This window comes from Geotrypetes seraphini, chromosome 14 (assembly GCF_902459505.1).
Source record: "Geotrypetes seraphini chromosome 14, aGeoSer1.1, whole genome shotgun sequence".
Classification (NCBI taxonomy): domain Eukaryota; kingdom Metazoa; phylum Chordata; class Amphibia; order Gymnophiona; family Dermophiidae; genus Geotrypetes; species Geotrypetes seraphini.
This window is the reverse complement of record NC_047097.1, coordinates 21054334-21078826: the sequence shown is the minus strand read 5'-3', so window position 1 is coordinate 21078826 and position 24493 is coordinate 21054334. Positions and strand designations below refer to the sequence as shown.

At 43.6% G+C, this 24493-nt stretch overlaps 1 protein-coding gene across 1 annotated transcript in view; it reads right to left on the bottom strand.

The window, feature by feature from the left end:
* The window catches only part of SCG3 (secretogranin III), a 45001-nt gene extending 23797 nt beyond the window's left edge, over positions 1-21204 (bottom strand). Inside the window, exons 1-6 of the mRNA XM_033920751.1 lie at positions 21117-21204; positions 20525-20577; positions 12248-12287; positions 11933-12148; positions 9488-9630; positions 3209-3373 (exon numbers count right to left, since the gene is read on the bottom strand). Of these exons, the coding sequence (XP_033776642.1) occupies positions 3209-3373; positions 9488-9630; positions 11933-12148; positions 12248-12287; positions 20525-20577; positions 21117-21204 (705 nt within the window). The remainder of the gene's footprint in view (positions 1-3208; positions 3374-9487; positions 9631-11932; positions 12149-12247; positions 12288-20524; positions 20578-21116) is intronic.
* Positions 21205-24493: the final 3289 nt, after the last annotated feature.

Here is a 24493-nt window from a genome sequence, read left to right as displayed (position 1 = left end):
TCCCGAGAAGAAAGAGATTAACAGTTTATTAAGATATTGACATTTTTAAAGAAAAGGAAGAAAGGAAGTATTACATTTTTTATAAGAAGTTTGGAAAAGGAAAGAAGAGAGAAAATATATATATAAAAAGATAAAGTATAAATAAATAAATAAAAATTAAGCGGGTGGCCGGTGGTTAAAAGCCAATGATTACAACTAAAAGAGTGACCATAAAATTGGATTTTAACACCTCTGAGACTATTTTTCCATTTAGAAAATAAAGAATAAGGAAACACACAAAAAAAGAAAAGAGTTAGTTAGCGGAAAAAGATAGTTAGATGATAAACTCACTGGGGGTCTTATAATAGTTTCCCAATGGAATAGTAAAAGTTTATAGTCTACTAGTCTTATAGCCCGTTACATTAACGGGTGCTAGAATATATGTGTGTGCCTGTCTTTATTTTTTTTTCTCTCTCTCCTTAGCCGCTTTCTGTATTTCTGTCTGTCATTTTTTTTTTTTTCCCCTTGGCTGTCCACTACCACCCCTTGCCTGCTCCCCCTGTCCACTCTCCCTTCCTTTTACCTTCCCTGTGTCCTCCACCACCCCATCACTGCTCACCTTATCCAGCAGAAGCCCTTCTCCCTTTGTTATACCTCCCCCTGTCCATCATCACCTCCTTCCTGCTCCCCCTGTCCAGCAGTAGGCCTGTCTTCATTTTTCTGACCCCCCTCCCTGTTCATCAGCACCTCTTCCCCTGTCCATCAACCCCTTTTCTGCCCCTCCATTTCCGTGTGTTGCAGCATTTCCTTCCCACCCACTTCCCTGTGCAGTATTTTCCTCCCCCCATACCTTCCTCCTGAACTCCATGTTAAAATGCTTTCCGGGTTTGGTTGCCACGGCCAGCAGCCGCCACGGCTGACATCCGACTCGGGCCGCCGCGGCCGACATCCGCCTCGGGGGGGGGGGAGGAAGAGAGAGAGCGGAGAGAGTACGGTGCGCGAGGGAACGACGGTGCTGGAGACAGCCAAATTACAGGAAGGGAGCTGCGTCTTTCAACAGGGAGCAGGACAGACCGTAAGCCATGCATGCGCACTTCCTATGGGTCGCTACAGCTCATGGAAAACCGGCGCACGCATAGGAAGTGCGCATGCGCGGCCTAGATTTTATTATATTAGATTCCATTGCAAGTGTATTTGAATTGTGTTACTTATATGTGCAAACACAGAGAGAAGGGAGAGTACCTATGCCCAATGTAGGGAAAGGCACAAAAAAGAAAGGCATGGCTGATGTCTTAATACAACCAAAGTAAATTTATTAATGTAAATATAGTCCCAACAAAGATTCTGGTTTTGCCTTCCTCAGGTGACAGAACAACTGATGAGGTTATAAAAGAGTGTATGGTTGTAATGTCATAAAACAAAGTATGGGAACCTGAGAGAACCATATTAGCAGTTTTTATTCACTAAAAAAGCAAAAATGTGTCATCTCTGAGAGCAAATTGCAGATACAAATGAAAAAATGTTTTTGGTTTGAATCTGCTTTGTTTTATGACATTACACCCACATACTATTTTGCTACTTATATGTGCAGGCATTAATGGAGATTTAGTTTGGGTGGAGCATTGTGATGTGTGCATATTTCATAAATATGTTAGTATTAAGTGGTCTACATTGATCAGGTACTCTGAGAGTTATTCCCTATTTGTCGTGGTAGTAACTCCGGTACCTGGTGCAAAGGAGGGTTAAGTGACTTGCCCACACAAGGATAAGCACTGGGATTGAACCCACAACCTCAGGGTTCTGAGGCAGAAGCTCTAACTGCTAGGTCACTCCTCCCACACGTGTAGGGCTAGATTCTCGGGATGACGCATGCTAAGCTCAGATTCTATAACAGTAATTCTGCATGGAACTGCCATTATAGAATACTAGAAAACGTTTATAGTTTAGAGTCTAACTTTAGGCAGGAGTACTTATACCTGGTGTATCTAACTCCTAGTATTCTATAACCCTGCATTCATAACTCCTAACCATGCCCACTTTGACCCACCCATGCACCTCCCTTCCTTTTGGTTCAAAATTTCTAAACCTTGGGCACTGCTCCTATTGATGCACAGCCTGACTTTATGGAAACAGGCCTTAGTATGACCAATCATCAAGAAAAAGGCTCTTGATCCTTCAAACCCCTCATGTTTCCAACCTTTGTTTCCTGCCTATATTGACAGAGAAAGTTGTTTGCTCTCAGCTATCAGACTTTAAGGAACATAAATCAATTCTACACCAGTGGCATAGCTAGACCTAGTATTTTGGATGGGCCCATATTTAACTTGGAAACGCCTTTCCATGCCTCCCCCCCCCTCCCAGAGATATTAAAAAAAGGTGTTAAAAAAAAAAAATACCCAACCAACATCTTGCCTCTCTCTCCTCCATGGCATCCTGGCATCTGCCCTCCTATCTCTCAAGACCGTTCCTTCCCAGTATACCTTTCATGCATCCCTGGAACGTCCAGTGATTCTTTTTTTCTGCTGGCCACAAAGGCTTTCCTCTGCTGCATCCTGCCTTCACTGATATCATTTCCTACTTCCTGCCTGGTGGGTTGCGGAAGAGGAAAGTCTTTGGGGCTAAGACCAACACCAGCAGCAAAAAAGAATCACTGAAGATGCTAGGGATGCGTGTATGCTATATTGGGGAGAGAAGGACTTGAGAGACAGAAGGGTAAATTCCAGGATGCTATAGAGGAGAGAGGGAAAAGGGCAGTACGGTGCACCATTAGGTGGGTCTGTGTCTACCCAGGCCCATCCACAATTATGCCACTGTTCTACACTCCCTCCTGCCAAATCACAGTACTAAGGCCCAATTGCTGTTGGCTGATTTTAAAACAGCAATTAATTCACTACTTTTTTTTTTTTTTTTTAAATCAGGCAAATATTTTGCATGTGTAATACATGCAAAATATCTGCCTGATTTTAAAACACAACAACAAAAAACCCAGCAGAAGCCCTGACAACAGTGACAGGAGGTTGCTTCTCCTGTCACTATTGTCAGGGCTGTGCCCCGACTCAATTGCTCATATATAGAATCCCCCCTTTAATATATTGTTTCTATCAGAATAAACTTTTTTTTACAACATTTATTTAGCCTCCAGCCTGATGCAATTATCCCCAAAGTCAAAGAGCAACTGCTTTATATTCTTGTCCTAGATGACAGAATTGATTACTTGTCCAGGAATTACCATTCCCACCTCCTTTTTCTCTGCTCCCGTGTCACTTTCTGTTCTAATTGGGTGGTAATCAGGATCTTCAGAGCCTTTGTCACGATACTTTGCCTCATTAGCAATTTTCTGCTGTAAAGCCTCTGCCACTTCATCTTCTAATATATATGCTTGACTTTCCGTGATCTGTAAATAAACCAATTACTCCCTCAGTATTATACACTGATCAAAAGTAACAACAATGCTTTAAGAGGAATGCAACTCTCCCCATACTGGCCTACCATTGTGCCATAATATTATTTTAAAGCTAAGAAGACTGCCGTATGCAATCAATGGCTGCATTGCTAACATTTATAGTGGGGGCGATCAATAGTACCCACTCTAGTGATTGTAGAGTAGCATGGATAGTCATCAGAAGCCACACAAAGTGGAATGACAAGTTCCTGGAGTAACAGGGAGTTTATGATAAAATATTTATTTCTCAAAGTACTGTATGATCAAAAATCAAATACACATAAGGTACAACAGTCTATGTCAAGAAATACAATGGTCACGCTGTATCTTTGATGCTCACAAACTGGAAACCTGACCCTACACGGGCCCTGTTTCGGCAGTGCTTTGCCTTCCTCAAGGATCCTTGAACAGAATGAAAAAGAACTTTGTCACGAATAAATTAAATATGTGAAACGAAGAGTGAGCGTGTGTTGATAGTCATGCCATGAGCATTCAGTTGTAACCACTAACACTTGTTTAGTTGATAATCTAATAACTGTGATGTAGTCATGACCTGTAGGAATCTGTAATTCTGGATCTGAAATAGTCTCCACCAGCTTCCTTTTACTAGGCTGCATTACAATGTTGTGGCTACCACACGTTAGCTGCAAAAATTCATTCACAATAACTGCAAAGCCTCAGGATTAATTGCCCAACATCTTCCCATATAGTTAACACAGAGACAGCACAATGCCAACCAACTGCTCCATGTTAACTGCTGTGCCAACACACCAGATCTTGCCTTCTGTATGAGGTACTGTTCCCACTCATTCTCTGCCCATTCCCTGTCCCATTGTATAAAAACATAAGAACAGCCCTACTGGGTCAGACCAATGGTCCATCAAGCCCAGTAGCCCGTCCTCATGGTGGCCAATCCAGGTCACCAGTAACTGGCAAAAACCCAACGATTGTCATTTAACACAGGAATTAACACACACAAAGTGTCAAGCTCTTCCGTGTGCTAGCAGTACATGCTAATTTCCATGTTAATTGCTTAATGTATTTTAGGAAAAGACATCCTATCTAAAGATGAACGTTTCTGTGTTCAACTACTGGTAACTAGATTTTTACTCTTCCTTTATGAATAACAACCACTTTGTCCGACTGAAACATAAGAACATAAGAATTCCTGCTGCTGGGTCAGACCAGTGGTCCATCGTGCCCAGCAGTCTGCTCACGCGGCGGCCCTTAGGTCAAAGGCCAGTGCCCTAACTGAGACTAGCCTTACCAGCGTACGTTCTGGTTCAGCAGGAACTTGTCTAACTTTATCTTGAATCCCTGGAAGGTGTTTCCCCCTGTAACAGCCTCTGGAAGAGCGCTCCAGTTTTCCACCATTCTAAGGGTTCATGTGCCAGGATGTCCCCTTCATTCCCATAATCAGGAATTGAGAAAGATTGAGTCATGGAGTTCATTTAGAAATCTTTTAACAGCACATCTATTTTCTCAGGCATTTTTGGCTCTCTTTTACTAAGCCGCCGTAGAAGTTTCTACCATGGCCCGGGGCGTTAAATGCATTTACATTCATAAGAATTCTATGAGTGTCTGAGCATTTAGCACTCCAGGGCTTAGTAGAAACCTCTACTGCAGCTTAGTAAAACAGGGCCTTTATGAATTAAAAGTTTAATGAAAAATTTGATAAAACACTAATCGTAAATTCTAAGTGTTTTACAGTAAAAATTTAAAAAGGGGTCCAGTTAAACATTGTTCTGATTTTGAATACCATATACCTTGAAGAGTAGTATGCTTTAATGTTACATACATAGAATAAATATATGTTGTAAACCGCTTAGATTTGCAGTATATAAGATATTTTAAAATTATTATTTTTTTAAATCCAGAGGCAACATTTTGCTAGAAAAAGCTAGCACTTGATCATAACTGCCTCTTGCGGATAATGTGATAGGAATTAGGTAAGCATTTTTAAAACGTTTCCTGCTGCTGATCCAAAAATAATTGATCAAGTAGAGTTTTATATACATGGGTGCGTGTGATTTAGGATTTTAATTTTATAAAGGCAACCCTTAACGGCATTGTGACTCTATAATATATACCCCTACAATAGCACACAAATGTTCTTACCCAAATTTATACCAGCAATGAAGGTGAAACTGTGTGCATATTCTGTGTGTAAGCACATGCATCTTTAAAACAAATTCATACATTGAAACTCTGTTCTGCCCCCAGGAAAGCACATTGTGCATGTACATGTGTACTTGGCATGTGTAATTTTATGAGTGGATTAGGCCGTGTAATTAAATTAGAACTAATCCTTCATGTAAAATTTGCTTTACATGCATAAAACCTTTATAGCACTACCCCCAAACAATGTAAATAGAAAGAAGTAGAATAATTAGAAGGCAAACCCCATACAAGCCAGATGTCTTGTTAAGGGACAATATATTCTGAAATGCAGAAATCACCTATTTACTACTACTACTACTACTATTAATCTAAAATAATAAAATGCTAGCCACGCATGCGCACTCAACTGCTGTGCTTCTGTTTTCCCTGATCTGTATGTCCGTGGCTTTGCAGGAGTGCACATGCGTGAGTCCCCAGCCTTACTGCTGCCCAGCCGCACTGCTTTCCAGCCGCCATCGTTGGACTCCCTGCTCTCCAGATCGCGGTGTACAGACCGGTAGGGCACTGGGAGCTAGGGAGAAAGCAAGGGCACAGCCGTAAATGGAAAAACGGCACTACCATGTGAAGTATATTTTTAAAGTTTAAAGTTGATGCAGTGGCTCCTCTCACGATCGCTGCCTGCGTCGGAAGCCTTCTCCGACGCAGGTGCGGCTCATGAGAGGAGCCGCAGCGACTTTAAAACTTAAAAATATACTTCACATGGTAGTGCCGTTTTTCGTTGATGGAGGTCTGCTCGAGCAGGGAGGCGGTGTGGGGCCGTAATTTTGAAGGCTTCTGATGCTGGCGGGGATCAAGAGGAGCCGCCGTGACACTTTTAAACAAAAACAAAATTCGCCCGGAGCAGGCCAGACTGCAGGGCGGGCAGTGAAGTGCTGACAAAAAAGTCTCCAGCTGCGAGCTGCTCAACGGGACCAGGTAGCCATGCGAGGGAGGCCAACAGAATGAAAAAAAAGGTAACGTGCACGGAGAAACTGGGCCTGCCTGCGAGGAACGCAATAAGGGAAGGGGAGCCCTTGGAGCAGGCTAGACCCCGGGAAGGGAAGGGGGAGGGGCCAAAAGAGGCAGGTCACATCGTGGTAAGAAGAGGGAAGGAGGGTGGGGGAAAATGCTGCTACTGCTTCACAGGGACCTGGAGGGGAAGGGAAATACTGCTGCTGCTGCTGCTGCACAGGGAAGTAGGGGGGGGCGAGCGAAACGCTGTTGCTGCTGCACAAGGAAATGCAGGGAAAAAATGACAGACAGCAGGAGGGAGGGAGACAGAAAGAAATGAAGAAAGACACAGGGGCAGGGAGAGGGACAGAAAGACAGAGAAAGGGGACCAGGGAGAGAGAGAGGGACAGTGGGAGGGAGAGAGACAGAAAGAAAGACAGACAGACATATATTCTAGCACCCGTTAATGTAACGGGCTTCAAGACTAGTTATCTATATAGCGCTACCAGACGAATGTAGTCAGTGGCGTACCTAGCATATGTGACACCTGGGGCCCATCATTTTTTGACACCCCTCCTCTGTATGAAAAACATGATTTATAGTAACAATTCACATGTCACACAAGCGTGTACTTAGGAAAAGGCAGCATCTTACATACTGCTGTGAGCAGTACATCAATACACCCATTGTAAAACTAAACAAGCCAGACTAGTACAGATCAGTCCTAACAGAAAAACTATGTCTTTCGAACACACAAAACACAGAAAACACCTTCGCCTAGTTTGGAATATGTAATCACAAACTAACCCCTCCCCTTTTTACAAAACTGTAGTATGGTTTTTAGCCATGGTGGTAACAGTTCAGACACTTATATAATTCGGAGCATCAGAGCTCTTTCCACCACGGCCGGTGCTAAAAAACGCTCTACAGTTTTGTAAAAGGGGGATAAAATTGAAATACGTAGACAAAGGTTAAATTGAACCACCAAGAAGCTGGACTCTGCATTCAATGCAACACCACAGAAACAGTGATGCATCTCCCCTAAAGCAAAAAAATAAATAAATAGAATTTTTTTTCTACCTTGTCTTCTCTGGTTTCTGCTTGCCTCATCTTCTTGTCACTGTCTTCCTTTTATCTACTGTCATTGGCGTGGCATCCATCTTCTTCCCTTCCCTTCTCCAGTGGTCTGACATCTCTCTCCTCTCCTCTCCTCTTCTTCCTTTCCCTCTCCCATACCCCCATGTTCTGGCATTTCACTCTCTCCTATCCCTTCCCCCCACTTCCATCAGCATCTGCCCCTTTCTTTCCCTCCAACCCAATTCTGTCCAGTATCCTTCCCCCTTATGTCTCTCTCTCCTTTCCCTGCATACCAATTCCATCAACATCTGCCCCCTTTCTCTCCCTCCACCACCCTTCCATACCACCCTGACCCTCTTTCTCTCCCTCCACCACCCTTCTATGCTCCTCTCTCCTTCCAACACAAGGTTTTTTATATGAATATATATAGGTTTTTTATATGATACATTTATACGATATAAGCTATTTATACTTTTTTATGTTTGGTGTATTAAAATATATGGTTGTGTGCATTGGTTAATCAATATTGCTGTTTCTTTTATAATATATTTTTAGTAATTTGAATGTGTTAATATATATTTTGATAGTGTTTATATATTTTCATATATGTTCATATGATTTTATACATTGCCTATAGACTCCTGACGCAGGCCGTAGGGCCGAAACATGTACATGTCGGGTCGAGTATTTTTGGAAGAATAAAGGATTACCTGATTGTTCAGATGAGTTGAAAGACATCTTTATTCATTGCACCTTTTCTTATTGGACAATTCCACTTGTCCCTATTATCCTCTCTCCTTCCAAACCAGCAAGGTCCCGCAATGACTAATTCTGATGCCTCTGCTCTGGAAGACGTAAGTGACATCGGAGGAGGTGGGCTGGCAGAAGCAGGGAGTTGTGGCAAGGTCCCTTGATGACTGCGGCTGCCGGTCCACCCCCCTCTGATGTCATTTACATCTTCCGGAGCAGAGATGGCAGATGCAGTCATCGCGGGACCTTCCTGCACTTCAGTATGGCTGCCGACTCTGCTTCGGAATAAGTATGGAACCACGCTGAGGTACAGGTGCCATTTAGAGCAGCAGGAGGTTTCGGACCCAGCCCCTAGGGCTGGCTGTGTACCCCCACCCCCACCCTTGGTACGCCACTGCATATAGCGCTGTACAGAGTGACAAAGAAGACAGTCCCTGCTCAAAAGAGCTTACAATCTAAACAGCCAAAACAGACAAACAGGATGTCATGGATACAGTTAAGGGGAACGGATAATCAACTGGCTGGGCTGGGGGGCAGAAGAGTAGGGTTAAGAAATGAAGGCTATATAAAAAAGGTGGGTTTTCAGTCTGCTTTTAAACAAGGAAAGGGAAGGGGCTTGACAGACAAACTTGGGTAATTTATTCCAGGCATAGGAGGCAGCTAGATGAAAGGAACTAAGTCTAGAATTGGCAGTGGAGGAGAAGGGTAAAGTTAAGAGTGACTTATCTGAGGAATGGAGTTCTCTGGGAGGTATATAAGGAGAGAGAGAGGAGAGGAGAGATATTGAGGGGCAGCAGAATGAACACACTTGTAGGTCAACAATAAGATCTTGAACTGTATGCAATGGCAGATAGGGAGCCAGTGACTTGCACAGGCTCAGGAAGGAAGAGAAAATGGCTGTTGGTGTTGTGACAATTCCTGCCAGCCAGTAAGCTGCACCTTAGAGGATATGCTCTTCCCAGTCTTGGGCTAGCAAGGATTTTCAGTTATCCAAGTATGTCATACGGAGATGGGATGTGGGGGTGAACAACGGTAGAGGGATTATAAAAGGAAAAGAGGAAAACCTTAGCAAAAAAAAAAAAAAAATCTCCCCCAAACAAAAATATAGTGTGACTGGTGAGAACCTACCAGACCAAGATTCAGAAGCTTTGAAACAATCTTGTCAAATACACCTCTGTCGTTTTCTTCATAGATTCGGTTGGCAATTTTCTGGACAATATCTTCCGCTGTTAACGGAGTGCCATCTAATTGGTGAAGACCATCCAGATCATCTGCAAGAATCAGATTCACTAAGCACTGTCTGGCACTTTTGATATTCCTCTCTCATGCAAGTCAACAGGAAATATTTCCCCACTATATACTGATAACTTCTATTTAGCTTTTTAAGCCATGGATATAATTTGTTTCTCAAATGTAAAATGGCAGAAAGTGACTAAAATAACATTTTTTGCCCAACACAGGTACCAAATTAAGGGGTAATAGGCTAACACAGCTTAGTAAAAGGGCTCCCTTTATCCACTTAGGGGCCCTTATATTAAACTGTTTTACACGCTAATGCACACCTAATGCAGATTAAATGGTGTATTATGAGATATGCTCAGGCAACCAGCAATAACTGCCAAATCTATACATACCAACCATGTCCTAAAAAAATGGGTTTTTTTAAGGGACATGTTGGGGGGGGCAGAGAGTAGGCATTACTATTCTAATCAATTAGCACAGCTACAGCACTAACTGGTTAGCACATGGATAGTGTTGCGATCCCTTCGGCCCTGATTCTATAAACGGCGCCTAACTCCTAAGCGCCATTTCACATGATTGTCAATTATCCACTAGGCGCCATTTATAGAATTGGACCTAGGGGCACCTAAGCATTCTGAGGTGCTAGTAGGCATTAAAATCGTAGGTGCACTGCCATTAAGTAAAGTGGGGGGGGTTTCCCCCCCACGCCCCCCCCCCCGTCGGAGCCCTAAAAACAGTAATTTTCTTTGGCGCGCGCCTCCGCGCTGCGCTCAATTGTCTGCTCGCGCCTTTGTCCCGGCGCGCTTTTGACCTGACACCGGTGGTGATTATGCTGAAACCATTATAGCAGTGGATCACAAACTGTGTGCCAGGCCAGATTGTAGGTGCGCCATGAGATGCCAGCAAGGAGGAAAGGCGCTGGCTGCCTATTTAGAGGATATGCCTCTCACAGAGAGAGGCACGTCCTGTAGGCTATCAGCTGGTGCTGGCACCTCTCTTCCTCACCGGTGTCTCTCCTCCTCTCCCCTCCTCTCTCCTCCAACAGTAACCCCTACCGGCATAGAAATAAGCTTAGGGTCACAGCAGGAGGGCCTCTGTGCATGTGTGGATTCAATGTTCATGCACTTCTGGATGCCCTCCAGCCGTGGCACCAAGTTTAATGTGCCATGGCATCAAAAGGTTTGCGGGACACTGCATTAGAGAATCGGGTGGCACACCGATGCTGGTGCTAATCGCCTTTAGCACCGGAATTAGGTTTTGAGCATCGGCCCTCTACTTCGGATAAAAGCAAGCATGTGTGCATTATTTATGAATCCAACTTAGGTGTCTATTTACTAAAGGACGCTAAGCCCTTAATTTCCGGTTGGTGCATGATGGCAAGCCACCACAGAACATGTTAAAGCATTTTGTGGTATTTTGCCTGTTTTTGCACATTAGCCCATGCATTTTCAATGTTTAAAAATTATGTTAGCACATTAGGATTAGAGCCTGCTAACTGGATAATGCAAGGTTAACACATAAGCACTTAGTACCTCCTGAATAGGAGGCAGTAAGGCCCATATTCTATAAACGACGCTTTAATTTAGGCACCAGTAGGCTCCCTACTAGGGTTACCATGTGGCTCCAGATTGAGACATCTGGACTGTAGTTCCATTGAAAGCAATGGAAGTAAAACCTGGATGCCTCAATTCATCCTCCTTTTGCTGAAGCCATATGGTAACCCTACTCCCTACAGGCATCTAAGTTAAGTCCAAAACACTGTTTAAAAGCAGACTTAAGAAAAATGACAAGGCGCCTACTGGAGCCTAAACATACGGTGCCAGAATCATGCCTTCGTAGGCGTCTACTGGTGCCTAATGCCACTGTAGCTGTGTCTAATGCTGGAAGTGACATTAGGTGCCAGTAGGTGCCTCCTGAGGCATGATTCATATCAAAGGAAGGCGCTAGAAATGTAAACCCTGGTCTATATTTCCAGTGCCTTTCTTTGCCAGATACGCGATTCACGTCAAAGATAGGCACCGGAAATGTAGGCCTTGAAAACCGTGGCCTACATTTCGGCACCTATCTTTGCCGGAGGTACAATTGTCTATATGGAGCGGTCATGTGATTGACACGCAATCAACAGCCACTTTTAAGGCGGACGCAGATAATGGAGCCATTTAGAGAATCCAGTCCTAAGTGCTCCCATGTTAATTTTTTTTTGCAGATTCTTAAATTTACACATGAAGCTTTTTTTTTTTTTTTTTTTTAAATCAGTTTTCTATTAGGAACTATGTAGTTTGGCATCATTTGCCCATAATTTTCAACTAGAAGCAATTTGAGGACAAATACCAGAAAACTTATCAACTACTCTACTTTTGGTAGAGTCATAGTCATCCACTAGCTTGCGGCTCTTTGTTGAGTCTCCACCATCCAAAGCATGTTGTTGATCATTGAGGGAGCTTCTTATCGAGTCACCTTTACCCTCCTTCCTCTCTTTTTCCACTGCTAACATCAGAAGTCTCAAGTCATCAGCAAAAGAGTCATTGCTTAAATCGGTATTGCTTTCTAGAAGATAGTAACAGAAAAAAAATATACATGCTTATTTTGTGAATTAATCATATACCATATAATAAAATTTAGGTTCTTTAAAAATGAGGGATTTACCTGCAGCATGTGTTTTGCTCACTGTATCTGCCTCAGAAATCTTATTAATGGAACAGAAAAGGAAATGAAAATCACCAAGTTTTATAATGCACTTTAAAATCAAGTATAGCAACAATTAAATTAACTGCTCCATGAACAATTAGGATATAATAGTAAGAGCTCCTTTTACTAAGGTATGTTATTGGATTTACTGGTAAATTCTATATTTGGTGCTGATAATGTGTTATTCTATAAGCCACACTTAAAATTTGGTGCAGTTTATAGAATAGAGCATATGCCTGGGAGCTGCAGCATATAGCCTGCATCTAAATTTAGGTGTGGTTACTATGTGAGTAACTTATGCAGCCCTTGATCTGCCCATGACCTGTCCATTTCCACACACCCTTTTTTGACTCTGTCCTGCCACTGGACCTATTGATTCCTCAATCCCCTGAACCCTTGACACTCCCTGAACCCCCCTCCACCTCCCCCACCCCTGGCACTCCAACACCCTGACACTCCGTGACACCCCATGGATACTCTCTGACACTCCACTTGACATTCCAACACCCCTAGACACTCCCTGACATCCTCCACATACTCCTTGACACTCCCCAACATTCTTGGATACTCCCCAACACCCTACCCCACACTCAAGCACCCACCTTACATTCCCCCCACACTCCAAAATCACACCCTGACACCCTTGAGCCCCCCCCCCCAATACCTTTAGAAGATGGCCAGCAAGAGGGATGCCCACTCCCTTTGACTTTTGACATCTGGACCAATCGGAGTCTTATACCACTCCCAGGGCATCCCAGGATGTACTGAGAAGAAGACCTAAGGTCCTGATTGTCCTAGGTGCCTAACGTTTATTCTATGGGAGGGGCCTTAGGTATCTGGACCAATCAGGTCCTTAGGCCCCTCCCTGGTGCATCCCAGGATGCACCAGGAAGGGGAAGACAAATAGAAGCAGAGAAGCAGATCCCAGATAAATAAAATGTCAACTTTATTGAGTCCAAAATACCCAACGTGGTCCATGTTTCGCCCCAAACTAGGTTTCATCAGGGGTTTGTATCGATGAGTTGAATGTTAAAAGCTTACACTCTAACATACACTTGTACTCAGATATATTTAAAAGCCCATTTTCTTACTTCCAAAAGCTGCTTCTGGGTGGATGGGATGCTGCAATCATCTATAAGAACAGAGTTGAACTACCTCACCTTAAGGAAAAGACTGAAAACATATTTGTTTGATAAACTTCTATCAACTCAGCAACTCTGCTTTCCCTCTAAACAAGGATCTAGCAACAATCCACTGCCTCTCTTGTCCTTTTTCGCAAGTTCCTTAATCCAATTGTGAACCTGTAATTGTCTCCTCCTTGTAATTATATATAACCTCCTTCTATGACATTGTAACTCCTCATCCCTTTGCCTTTTTGGATTTCTTATTGGTGAATCTGTCCTGCACCTATTGGATAGCCACCTGCAACTATGTTGCCTTCCTCTTAAATGTGGTGTAACTATATTTCCCCATACCAAAGCTCTGTCACAGAAAAACAGCCATGAACCCAAGAAGCCCAATAATACCCCACCTTTCCAGAACAGAGCAGCCTCACCAACCTCACAGCCCAACACAGGTACCAAACTTTACAACCTTAAACCCAAGATACTTTTTCCCTAACAATATAGCTGGCTTTCAACCAACCCAACCACCACCTTACTACCTCCCCACTCCCTTCACACCCCCTAAATTACCCAAGCCCACCAAAACTCCTCAGAACAGCCTTCACCCATCAACCCCCTTTACCATTCTACTACCTAACCATCCTTCCCCATGCAATTCCACTCCCCTTCCCATTCCTCTCATCAAAACTGCATACTACCAACCTATCATCCCCCAACTGCATTCATGTGCTACCTAACCCTCATATCCACCCAATCAAAAAGGAATTTATTTATTTTAAAAATGTCTTCCACACTTAACACTTATGTCCAATCATCCAGATTTTCCATTATCTGGACTGCTTTCTACCAATGTTAGTTAGTCTGGATAATTGGCATCCTACTGTACTAGGGTCCACCTTAGGGGTCAGCACCCAAGAAAAAGATCTAGGTTTCATCATAGACAATATGCTAAAAATGTCCCCCCCAATGTGTGGCAGTGGCCAAAAAAGCAAACAGGAAGCTAGGAATTATTAGGAAATGGGTGGTAAATAAGACCAAGAATATTATAATGCCTTGTATCGCTCCATGATACAACCTCACCTTGAGTTTTGTGTTTAAAGATATAGCAGAATTAGATAAGGTTCAAAGAAGAATGACCAAAATGGAACTCCTCTCATGAAGAAAGACTATAAATGTTAAGGCTCCTCAGTTTGAAATAGATTTGATTGAGGTCTACAAAATCCTGAGTGGTATAAAATGACCAAAATTGAATCAATTTTTTTACTCTTTCAATAATTATGAAGGCTAGGGGGCAGTCGATTAAGCTAAATGGAAATACCTTTAAAACAAATAGAGGGAAATAACTCTGAAACTCATTGCTGTAGGATGTGGTAACAGTAGTTACCGATACTGGGCTTAAAAAAGGTTTAAACATGTTCCAGGAGAAAAAGTCCATAGACTGCTATTGAGACAGATTAGAGTGGCTTATGGGCCTGGGTCCTCCTCTCCATGTTCACTAACCCACCTCCAAGACCACTTAAGCCACCTGTGTGCAGCTCTACTAGGCTTTCCTATGCCAGGCTGCCAGGTGCTGATGTTCTGGAGCCAGATATGTAAAGTTATTATTAGGATTTTTATGGGGGTGGGGGTCAGTGATCACTGGACAGTGTGTGGGGGTCTGTACTTTGTGTCTGCAGTAGTTATCTGGTCACTTTGGATACCTTCTGTGGACTTAGACCTGGTTTTAGATGGCCTAAGTCACAACGTCCAAGTTCCGTCTAGGCAATGTTGTAAAACTTTTGGTTATACATGCAGTACGACTAAGGCCCTCTTTTACTAAGGTGCGCTAACCGATTACCGCGTTCGAATCGATTTAGCGCACGCTAAACGCTAACACGTGCATGTTAGTCTATGGACACGTTAGCGTTTAACGCACGCTAATTCGATTAGCGCTTGCTAATTGGTTAGCACACCTTAGTAAAAGAGGGAGTAAGTCTAGGTAGGCCCATGTCCCACTCAAATCCTGCCCTCACCACTCCTCCTAAAACACCTCTTTTAGCTCTGGGCATACTACAGCACTGTGAAGGCCTAAGTCATTTTTAGATACATCTAAAACCCGGTTCGATTATCGGCACTTGGACAACTTGTCTCACTGATTGTCTAAGTGCCAATTTAGGCCGGTTTTTAGGCGTATTGCCATTTCGATTATGAGTCCCTAAGTGTCCAAAAAAAAATAAAATAAATAAAAGCAATCTACAAAGTATATAAACAGTCAGAAGCGACCCACAATAAAAAACAAATAATATATCAAATTAGAAGTGACCTGACATGGGCCGTGTTTCAGCAAAACTAAAAATGCTTTCCTTAGGGGTCTTAATGGGTCCTTGGCTATCTTATATATAAAAAGCAATATAAAAGTCACAAAAAATCCAAGTACAGTAAAACCTTGGATTGCAAGTAACTTGGTTTGCAATGTTTTGCAGGGCAAGCAAAACATTTTATTAAATTTTAAATTGATATACAAGCAATGTCTTGCAATACAAGTACATACAGTATATATAAACATCACATATGAGCCGATGGCTCTTCTCTCTCTGACACTGCAAGATTGTAGTGACTGTTCTAAACAAGCAAGGTCTTGCAATACGAGTACATACAGTATACAAGTGTCACAACATCAAAACTGAGCCAATGGTTCTTCTCTCTCTGACGCTGCGGGAGTGTAGTGATTGTTCTAAATGAGCGAGGGCTTGCAATACAAGTATGAATAGTTTTTTGTATTAAAATTTTGGGTTGTGGAACAAATCTTCTGAGTTTCCATTATTTCCCATGGGGAAATTTGCTTTGATATACGAGTGCTTCGGATTACAAGCATGCTTCTGGAATGAATTATGCTCGCAAACCAAGGTTTTACTGTAGTTAAAAGGCTGAAATCAGGCAGCATACACACACAAATTTCCACTGTTGGATTTTTTGTGACTTTTATATTGTTTTATACCCATTAAGACCCCTGATGAAAGCATTTTTTAGTTTTGCCAAAAAACAGTCCATGTCGGGTCACTTATAATTTTATATATTATTTGGATTTTACTGTGGGCCACTTGTGACTGTTTATATCCTTTGTGGATTGCTTTTTTTTTTTTTCAATGAAAAGCTTTTATTGAAATACACTCCAAACAGTACAATTTCACAGGAAACGCAGGAACAAAGATACATAGAGCAAAATACCTCGCTCCAAAATAACAACAGAAACATGTGCAAGTCCCACAGACTAATAAGAGCAATCAAAAATACCCACCAAATCATAGCCCATACCCCCCACCCACCCCCCTAGGGACAGAGCACAATACCAACATCTCTCAATAAGGTTGAGAAACAATCTATTCCAAACAGAAACCAAAACGTGAAAAGGAATATGGTTATGGGATCCCCCCAAGTATCGCCCATCCAGTCCTACTCCAAAACAAACCCAAAGCCCCTAGCCACCCCTACCACAAACCCCCACAGAAGCCCGAAAACAACGCCAGATATGAGCATAGCCATGTAATTTACCATGACGCAAAGCCGTTAAGTGATAAAGGTTCTGCCAATTTAGCAAGCGTTGCTCCACCAGGGCCCACGTGGGAGGGAGCGCCTGATTCCACAGAGAGGCAATGGCCAATCTAGCAGCAATGAATGCCAACTTACAAAATAGTCACCCCAAGTCAAATCCAACTGATGCCAAAACAACAAGGCGTGTCGCCAATCAGCCGGTATCTGGACATCTAAGATCCGGGACACCCGAACAAAAACCTCAGTCCAGAATCCACACACCTGCCCACACTGCCACCACATATGAAAGTATGTACCCACTTCCCCACAGCCCCTCCAACATAAGTCACTCGCACCTCCCTGCCAACGAGCCACAACCTGAGGGGTATAGTACCACCGAAAGAGGACCTTGTAACCATTCTTGATTAGCAAAGCAGCTATACCTGCCGAGGAGATCTCCGACCATATGTCACCTCAAGTGTCCCAGGGAATAGCTGAACCACAATCATCTTCCCAAGCCCTCATGTAGGGAAGGGGAGCCCCCGACAATTAAGGCACCTATATACTGCAAAGAGAGCTCCCTTCCGAAGCACTGGACCCAATAGCAGCTCAAAGGGCATCTTACCACCCCTCAAGTCTCCCAGAAGACCCGAGGCCCTGATATAATGGAGAACCTGCAGGTAGGGGAACAAATCCCTTATCCCAAACCCATACTTGCCCCTGAGTTCCGTAAAGGGTCTAACACCGCCCAGAACCGGGTCCCACAACTGTCCCACACAAACTAAGCCCCGTGACCCCCAGTCTGCAAACACTCCCCCATCCCTTCCTGGTGGAAAGTCAGGGTTGTGTCTCAACGGAGTATACCAGGAATGTCGCCTACTCCCCAATAAACAAGCTCTGGTCTGATTCCAGACCCTCAAAGAAGTCACTACCGAGGATACCCCCACTACCAGTCGCGCCCTACCAGGCACCCACGGCCGATGTAACAAAGGTACCCCCTCACTTAACCCTTGCTCAATTTCCACCCACGGTTTCGGCGTCTGTGTCTGCCATTCTAAAAGGGCGCGCAGCTGAGCAGCCTGATAATATTTCACCACATCCGGGACCCCCAACCCCCCATCCCCTCTCCCCATACAGTGGATTGCTTTTATGATTTTTTGAACTCTTATTAAACTACAACTGGTACATCCGATCCTGTTCCACAATTTTTGTGTTTTTTTTTTGTCTATCTTTTTTTGGCCATTTTTGAATACAAAAATGTCCAAATGAAAAAAGCAATAAAACAAGCCATTGGGATGTTCAAGCAGCCAACATTCTTAGCAAACTGGCCACACAGACATCTAAGCAGAGCAGAGGCACATCCTAGGGGGTACTGCAGTGAACATCATTTTAAAAAGTCTTGCCAGTCTGCTTATAGTATATGGTGTGCCCTCCAAAACCCACTCAAAGTTTACTGTACCCACTTGTACACCACAACAATAGCCCTTATGCCTGCAGGTGTCATCTTTATGTGGATATAGTAGGGTTTGGGTGGATTTTGGAGGGCTCATCATATAATATAAGCAGGTTATGTGAGATCTGTATCTAGGACTTTTTAAAGTGACATTCACTGCAGTACCCCCCAGGGTGCCCCTCTGCTCTGTTGAAATGTTTCTGTGTAGCATCTAAAGCTGTAATACAGGATGGAATGTAGTGTTTGTTTGTTCATTTATATCCTGCCTTTACCCAGGGTGAGTTACAAACTTACATACAAAAACTATAACATTACATCAAACATTGCATACACCCACAAAAACTTCCATAATACAAGAAATACAAACCATCAAATACACAGGCGACCAGCACCTTACTATCTTCTTCTTTTCATTAATAACACAGTCTCAAACCTTATCTTTCATCTGGCAAAAAAGGTGCCGCTTCAACAGTTTGTTTGTTTTTTAAAGTTCTGTATATTCTGCTGCTGTTCAATATACTCAGGAAGCTTATTCCATTCCCTTGGCCCCATACAATGAAATAGACTGTCTCTAGACACTACCATTTTTAGCTGCCTGACAGAATTTGTAACTCCAATTGTTCTGCAGATTGAAGAGGACCTGGCGGAACATGTGGCAGAATGCTCTGAATGAGATGTTTGGGGAGCTGGAGGAGTTCAAGACAACTGGGGGAGTGTGAAGAGGCCATGCCTTAATCCCTCCAGTGGTCATCTGGCCGGTTTTGGCACCTTTTTGGGCACCCTTATGCATTTTTAAAACAGGTCTAGCCCCAAACATCCAAATTGTGCCCTGGACATTTTGTAAAATGTTCGGTTATCATTCCAAAACGTCCAAGAGCTAAGCCCGCCCAAATCACGCCCCTGACATGCCTCCAACATGCCCCTTGAGATTTAGACACACTGCAGTCAAAAAGCCGAGCAACGCAACTAGAAAGTTAGTTTGGAAAATGGCAACTTGGACATTTTGGTGAGAAAAACGTCCAAATGCCACTTTATGCCATTTTTCAGACATCTTTCTGTTTTGAAAATGAGCCCTATAGTGTCTTCCCCAGGGCTTACAGAGAGCCACCAGGCAGAAAGGCATCCTGAATAACAGCGGAAGCTGGAGCGGCCCGCTTTCTTAATGCTAACATCTTCCTGCCCATCAAACCCCTAACCAAACCCCAAGAAGACACGTAAACCTGCGTGGAGAAACCTGGCCACAGCCCTGTTTATTGAAAAATTAACATATTAGAATAACATTGTACATATTATAAATATCATTACAAACAACATTAAATAACAGTTTATCCATTAAACCCGCACAATGGTATCACCATTGCGACCCAGAACCCGAGCTACTGACTCAGATGTAAATGGCCCCCGACCCTGCCATCTAAGCAAGGGTCCGAGGGGTGGCATGTCCCCACATGCCCCATTGTCCAGGGTCATCCGACCCACCAGGCACGGCTCCCAACCGGCCCACCGCTCATCCCCATGATGAGACCAGCCGCCAGTACCTCGAGATACCGCCAACTGAAGCAAACACTCACCCCCAGGTACCAACGGGCGGGAGGGCGGGAAAGTTGTCTCAGAGGACCGGAAACCGTTAAGGTCCTCCGAGATCCCTCCTTATATACCCTCCCACCCCACCCCACGGCCGCGACTTAACCTATCAGAGGCCAATCCCTCAGCGGGAAGGCCTCTACCCTCCCGATTCAAAACCTTTATTCCTACCTTAACCCTGCCCCCCTTCACTAAACCTTACCCGACGGACGGCCCCGCGGGCCTCCCAGCTCCGCGTTAGAGCCGTCCGTCGAGACAAGCTCTCGGACTTTTTATTCTTGTCTCAGAGCAGAGCATTTCTATAATAATAATAACAATTTTATTCTTGTATACCGCATTACCATGGAAGTTCTATGCGGTTAACAGATGAAGAGACTGTACATTTACAGCAAAGTTACAATTTCGTAAGTCAGTGCAGTAGCCACTTATCATTCCTTCCAAAACATTTTATTCATATCTGTTATGCTAACTCAGTATCTGAAAGCACAAAGACTGTTTCTAAAAGTGAATATTAGTAAAATTATTTTCAGTTACAAATAATATACAACATTCTGTTTCACTTACCTGTTCCTTCAAGGGTCTTTCTACACTTAGCTCTCTATTTTGTTCCGCTTTATCTGGAATACATATGAATTTTATGATGGAGATGGACATACAAATAACATTTTGCATAAATAAATAATTTAAACCCATATATAACAGTATAAATTTGGGTTAAAACACACAACATTGTAGCATACCTATCATTCGGCGAAAATTAACATAGCTTGATCAGATTTAAATACTGAAAGGTCGATGACATAAGAGGCTCTTGAACAGAAACGCGTATCTGACATTACAGTGCACAGAAAATCACCATGCTTTTCTAGACTAGACAATTTCATGGTTCTACTCCTAGGGCTGTTGTGAACAAATCGATTTAACGCGTTACTATAGCAGTGACTTGACTGAGAATTAATTTGAATCTCCTCCCTTTCACACCTCACGTTCTCTTTCAACTTCTTAGATTCATTTATTTTTATTTTTTTGTAAAATAACGATGTAACTCGCAATTGTTGGTTTCTATTTAAAAACTTGAATTCGCCTCTATGTGGACAGATTTTGGGAAGAAGTTCTTATTATTAATCCGATCCTTATTCCGTGGTTCTGTATTTACCTTTATTCCAATCAGGCGTGGGAAAAGCTTGCGTTTGGCATATTACCAGCGCCAGGACTAGGATGCAAACAGGCAGCCGTGGACCCATCTTTGAGAAAGCTCCTGCCCTTCAAGAAAGCGGTACACCGGCTCGTCCGGGGATCCTGCTGCTGGAGCCTGAGAGCTGCCAAGCACCGCTTTCGGCCGGGGGGGATTGGGAAGGAGCAGAGCTTTGGCTAAGCTCTGCCAACCTCCGTCGGCTCTCTGGGATTGATGCGGAGCTGTTCGGAGCCCGTGGTGCTGAACTCCTTGGCGCTGAAGGGAGCGCGCCCCTATTGTTCGCCAGAAGACAGTGATGTGCTCGTCCCTGATGACAGCTCCGGGAAAAAGAAGAGGCTCAATGCACACGCTGACGTCACCAGGCTCGGGCAAAGCGAAAGGTGACTGGAGCTTTTCCCCGACGAGCTGTAAATAGGCCCTTGATAGGTCACGCCAGACATCAGCGTCTTAAAGAGTAGTGACATGTTTCCTTCTAATTGGCTGATTGCAGTATTCTCAGCTGATGAAAGAGGCAGAAGCCCTTATGTTAAACCTGTAAGCAGGGTATAGTTATCCTACTGGAAACATAATTTATGTGGGGTTTTCTTAAATTATACAGTAAATGCTTCTCAATATTTTTTCATTTGGGGGGCACACTTTCAAGCTTACCTAATTCTTGGGTCACACCAAACCAAATTTTACAAAGTTGTCACATTTATTAGTTATGTGCCACTAGCCACATGACTCTGAAATGTCAGAAAATGTACAGTAAAAGGTACAGTATTAAAAAGCCTAGAACATAATTAGGTAGAGGTTCAGAAGAGTATAGGGACCATGGCATGGTTTTTAATTTGGCCTTTAGAGATGGATGGTGTGAAGATGACTTGCCAGACTGATTCATTTGCATACTTGTTTTAATGTTGCCTGTGTCTCTGATACGAATGCAGATGATTCTCTTTCCTGTCTTTGAATGGATTTCTTTTCCTGTGTTGTTTTAACTGTTTTTAGAATTGTAACCAGCCAAGACCTGCTTGTCTGAATAGGCAGTATTGCAAATTCGTAATAAACATAAACATTTAATACATAAACAGTAAAATAAAACGATCCCTTTCTGTTTCTCAATGCACATGTCCACCCTGTCCATCTATGTGCTTCCTGTCTCTCTCTTACATACACACACCCTAAAGTTAGCATGCCCCTCTCAGTACCCCTTAAAGCTGGAATGTCCCTCTCAGAACCTCCATGCACATAGAGCACATAGAGCCGTTCTTCCCTCTGTCCCCTATGGACACAGCCAGCCTCTTCATCTTTCTGCCTACTCTCACCTAATGCTCTTTACTATCTTTTTTTGCCACAGCCCACAAAAAAATCATGCAGCCATCCCATCCCTCTCTCTCATCTCTAATTCATATGGTCAGACCGTGTCTCTCTTTTGTTCCCCCTGACCACCACACACACTGCCATCTCTTTTTGCCTCTCAAACTCACATTTCTATAGTCAACATATCCCTCCCCAATACCAGACTGTGCTCCCTTCTCTCTGTCTGTTTCCCAAATGCACACTGCCACCTCTCTCTGTCCTAAGCAAACACCTACAGCCAATATGTCCTTCTGTCCTCCCACAACATATTGACAGCTCATCTCTCCCTCTGTCCCTCTAATGCACACAGCTAACCTCTTCATCTCTCTGCCTCCTCACCTAAAGCACACTACCACTTCTTTCTGACTCTGCCCTCCACACACTCATATCGCTAGACCTTCCCTCTCTTTTATCCCCACTGTCCCCTCAATTCACAAGGCCAGCTTGTCCCTCTCTTTTGTTTTCTCCTATCAAGAACATTGCCACCTCTTTCTGCCCCACATACTCACACACCTACAATTAACATGCCCCTCTCTGTCCCCTCCCCCCACCCATATACAGGGAACCCATCCCTCTATTTTTCCCTCCATGGACACAGCACCACCAAGAATGATCTTATTACACCAGTATTGAAAAGTTTATATTGGGGCGGGACATGAGGGGGTGGGGCATGGGCGGGGCCACCACAATTCATTCTTATGGGAGGGGCGGGGCATAGGTGGAGAATGGGGTGGGGCCATGGGCGGGGCAGGGCCATGGGCAGGGCTACCACCATTCATTCATATGGGAGGGGCGGGGCATGGGCGGAGAGTGGGGCGGGGCAAGGGGCAGGCGGGGGCATGGTGTGGGTGGGGCTTAACCCAGAAGTGAACGCTGATTGGTTGATTCTTATCTCTGACAGCTGTCAATCATTTTGATATGAGGTGTACCCATTATACTCTCTTTTGTCCCCGACTGTCCCCTCAATTCACAAGGCCAGCTTGTCCCTCTCTTTTGTTTTCTCCCATCATGAACACTGCCACCTCTTTCTACCCCACATACTCACAAACCTACAATTAACATGCCCCTCTCTGTCCCCTCCCCCCACCCATATACAGGGAACCCATCCCCCTATTTTTCCCTCCATGGACACAGCACCACCAGGAATGATCTTATTACACCAGTATTGAAGAGTTTATATTGGGGCGGGACATGAGGGGGTGGGGAATGGGCGGGGCCACCACCATTCATTCTTATGGGAGGGGCGGGGCATAGGTGGAGAGTGGGGTGGGGCCATGGGTGGGGCTACCACCATTCATTCATATGGGAGGGGCGGGGCATGGGCGGAGAGTGGGGCGGGGAAATGGGTGGGTGGGGCGGGGTGTGGGCGGGGCTTAACCCAGAAGTGAACCCTGATTGGTCGATCCTTATCTCTGACAGCTGTCAATCATTTTGACATGAGGTGTACCCATTATACTACTTACAGATATTAGTGATGCTAATTCTAGAGAATTCAGGATGTGTTAGGCCAGATTTTCCTATAAAAGCCTACTTTGACTTTCAGCTGAATAGTAATTTAAATTTGAATATGAATAATCAGAGGGCCTAGTACTAAATCTTACTTAATAAACACTTGATCTCTGATTTTATGTTGCTTCTTTTGTTATTTGTTATGTTAAAGTTCAATGTCCATTATTCATATTCAATATTCATACTGAGAAACACTGGAAAGAGATTATATAAAGAGCATTTGCTCTTGCATTATTAGGTCAGCATACTATTGAAGTATTTCAATTTCCTGTCAGATTTTTTTAAAATCTTGTCTACTGTTTGTGGCACTGCAGATACTCTCTCAAGTTGGTTACAACATTTTTAAGGTTAATTAATGCACATAAAAAGCAGATTGATAGCAAGGAATTTTTTTTAAATGAGATCTTGCAAAACCTTTGTGGCTCAGCTTTTTCCTGACTAGCAACAGCATAAATATACAGTACTTAATATTATTAAAATAATGGAAAATC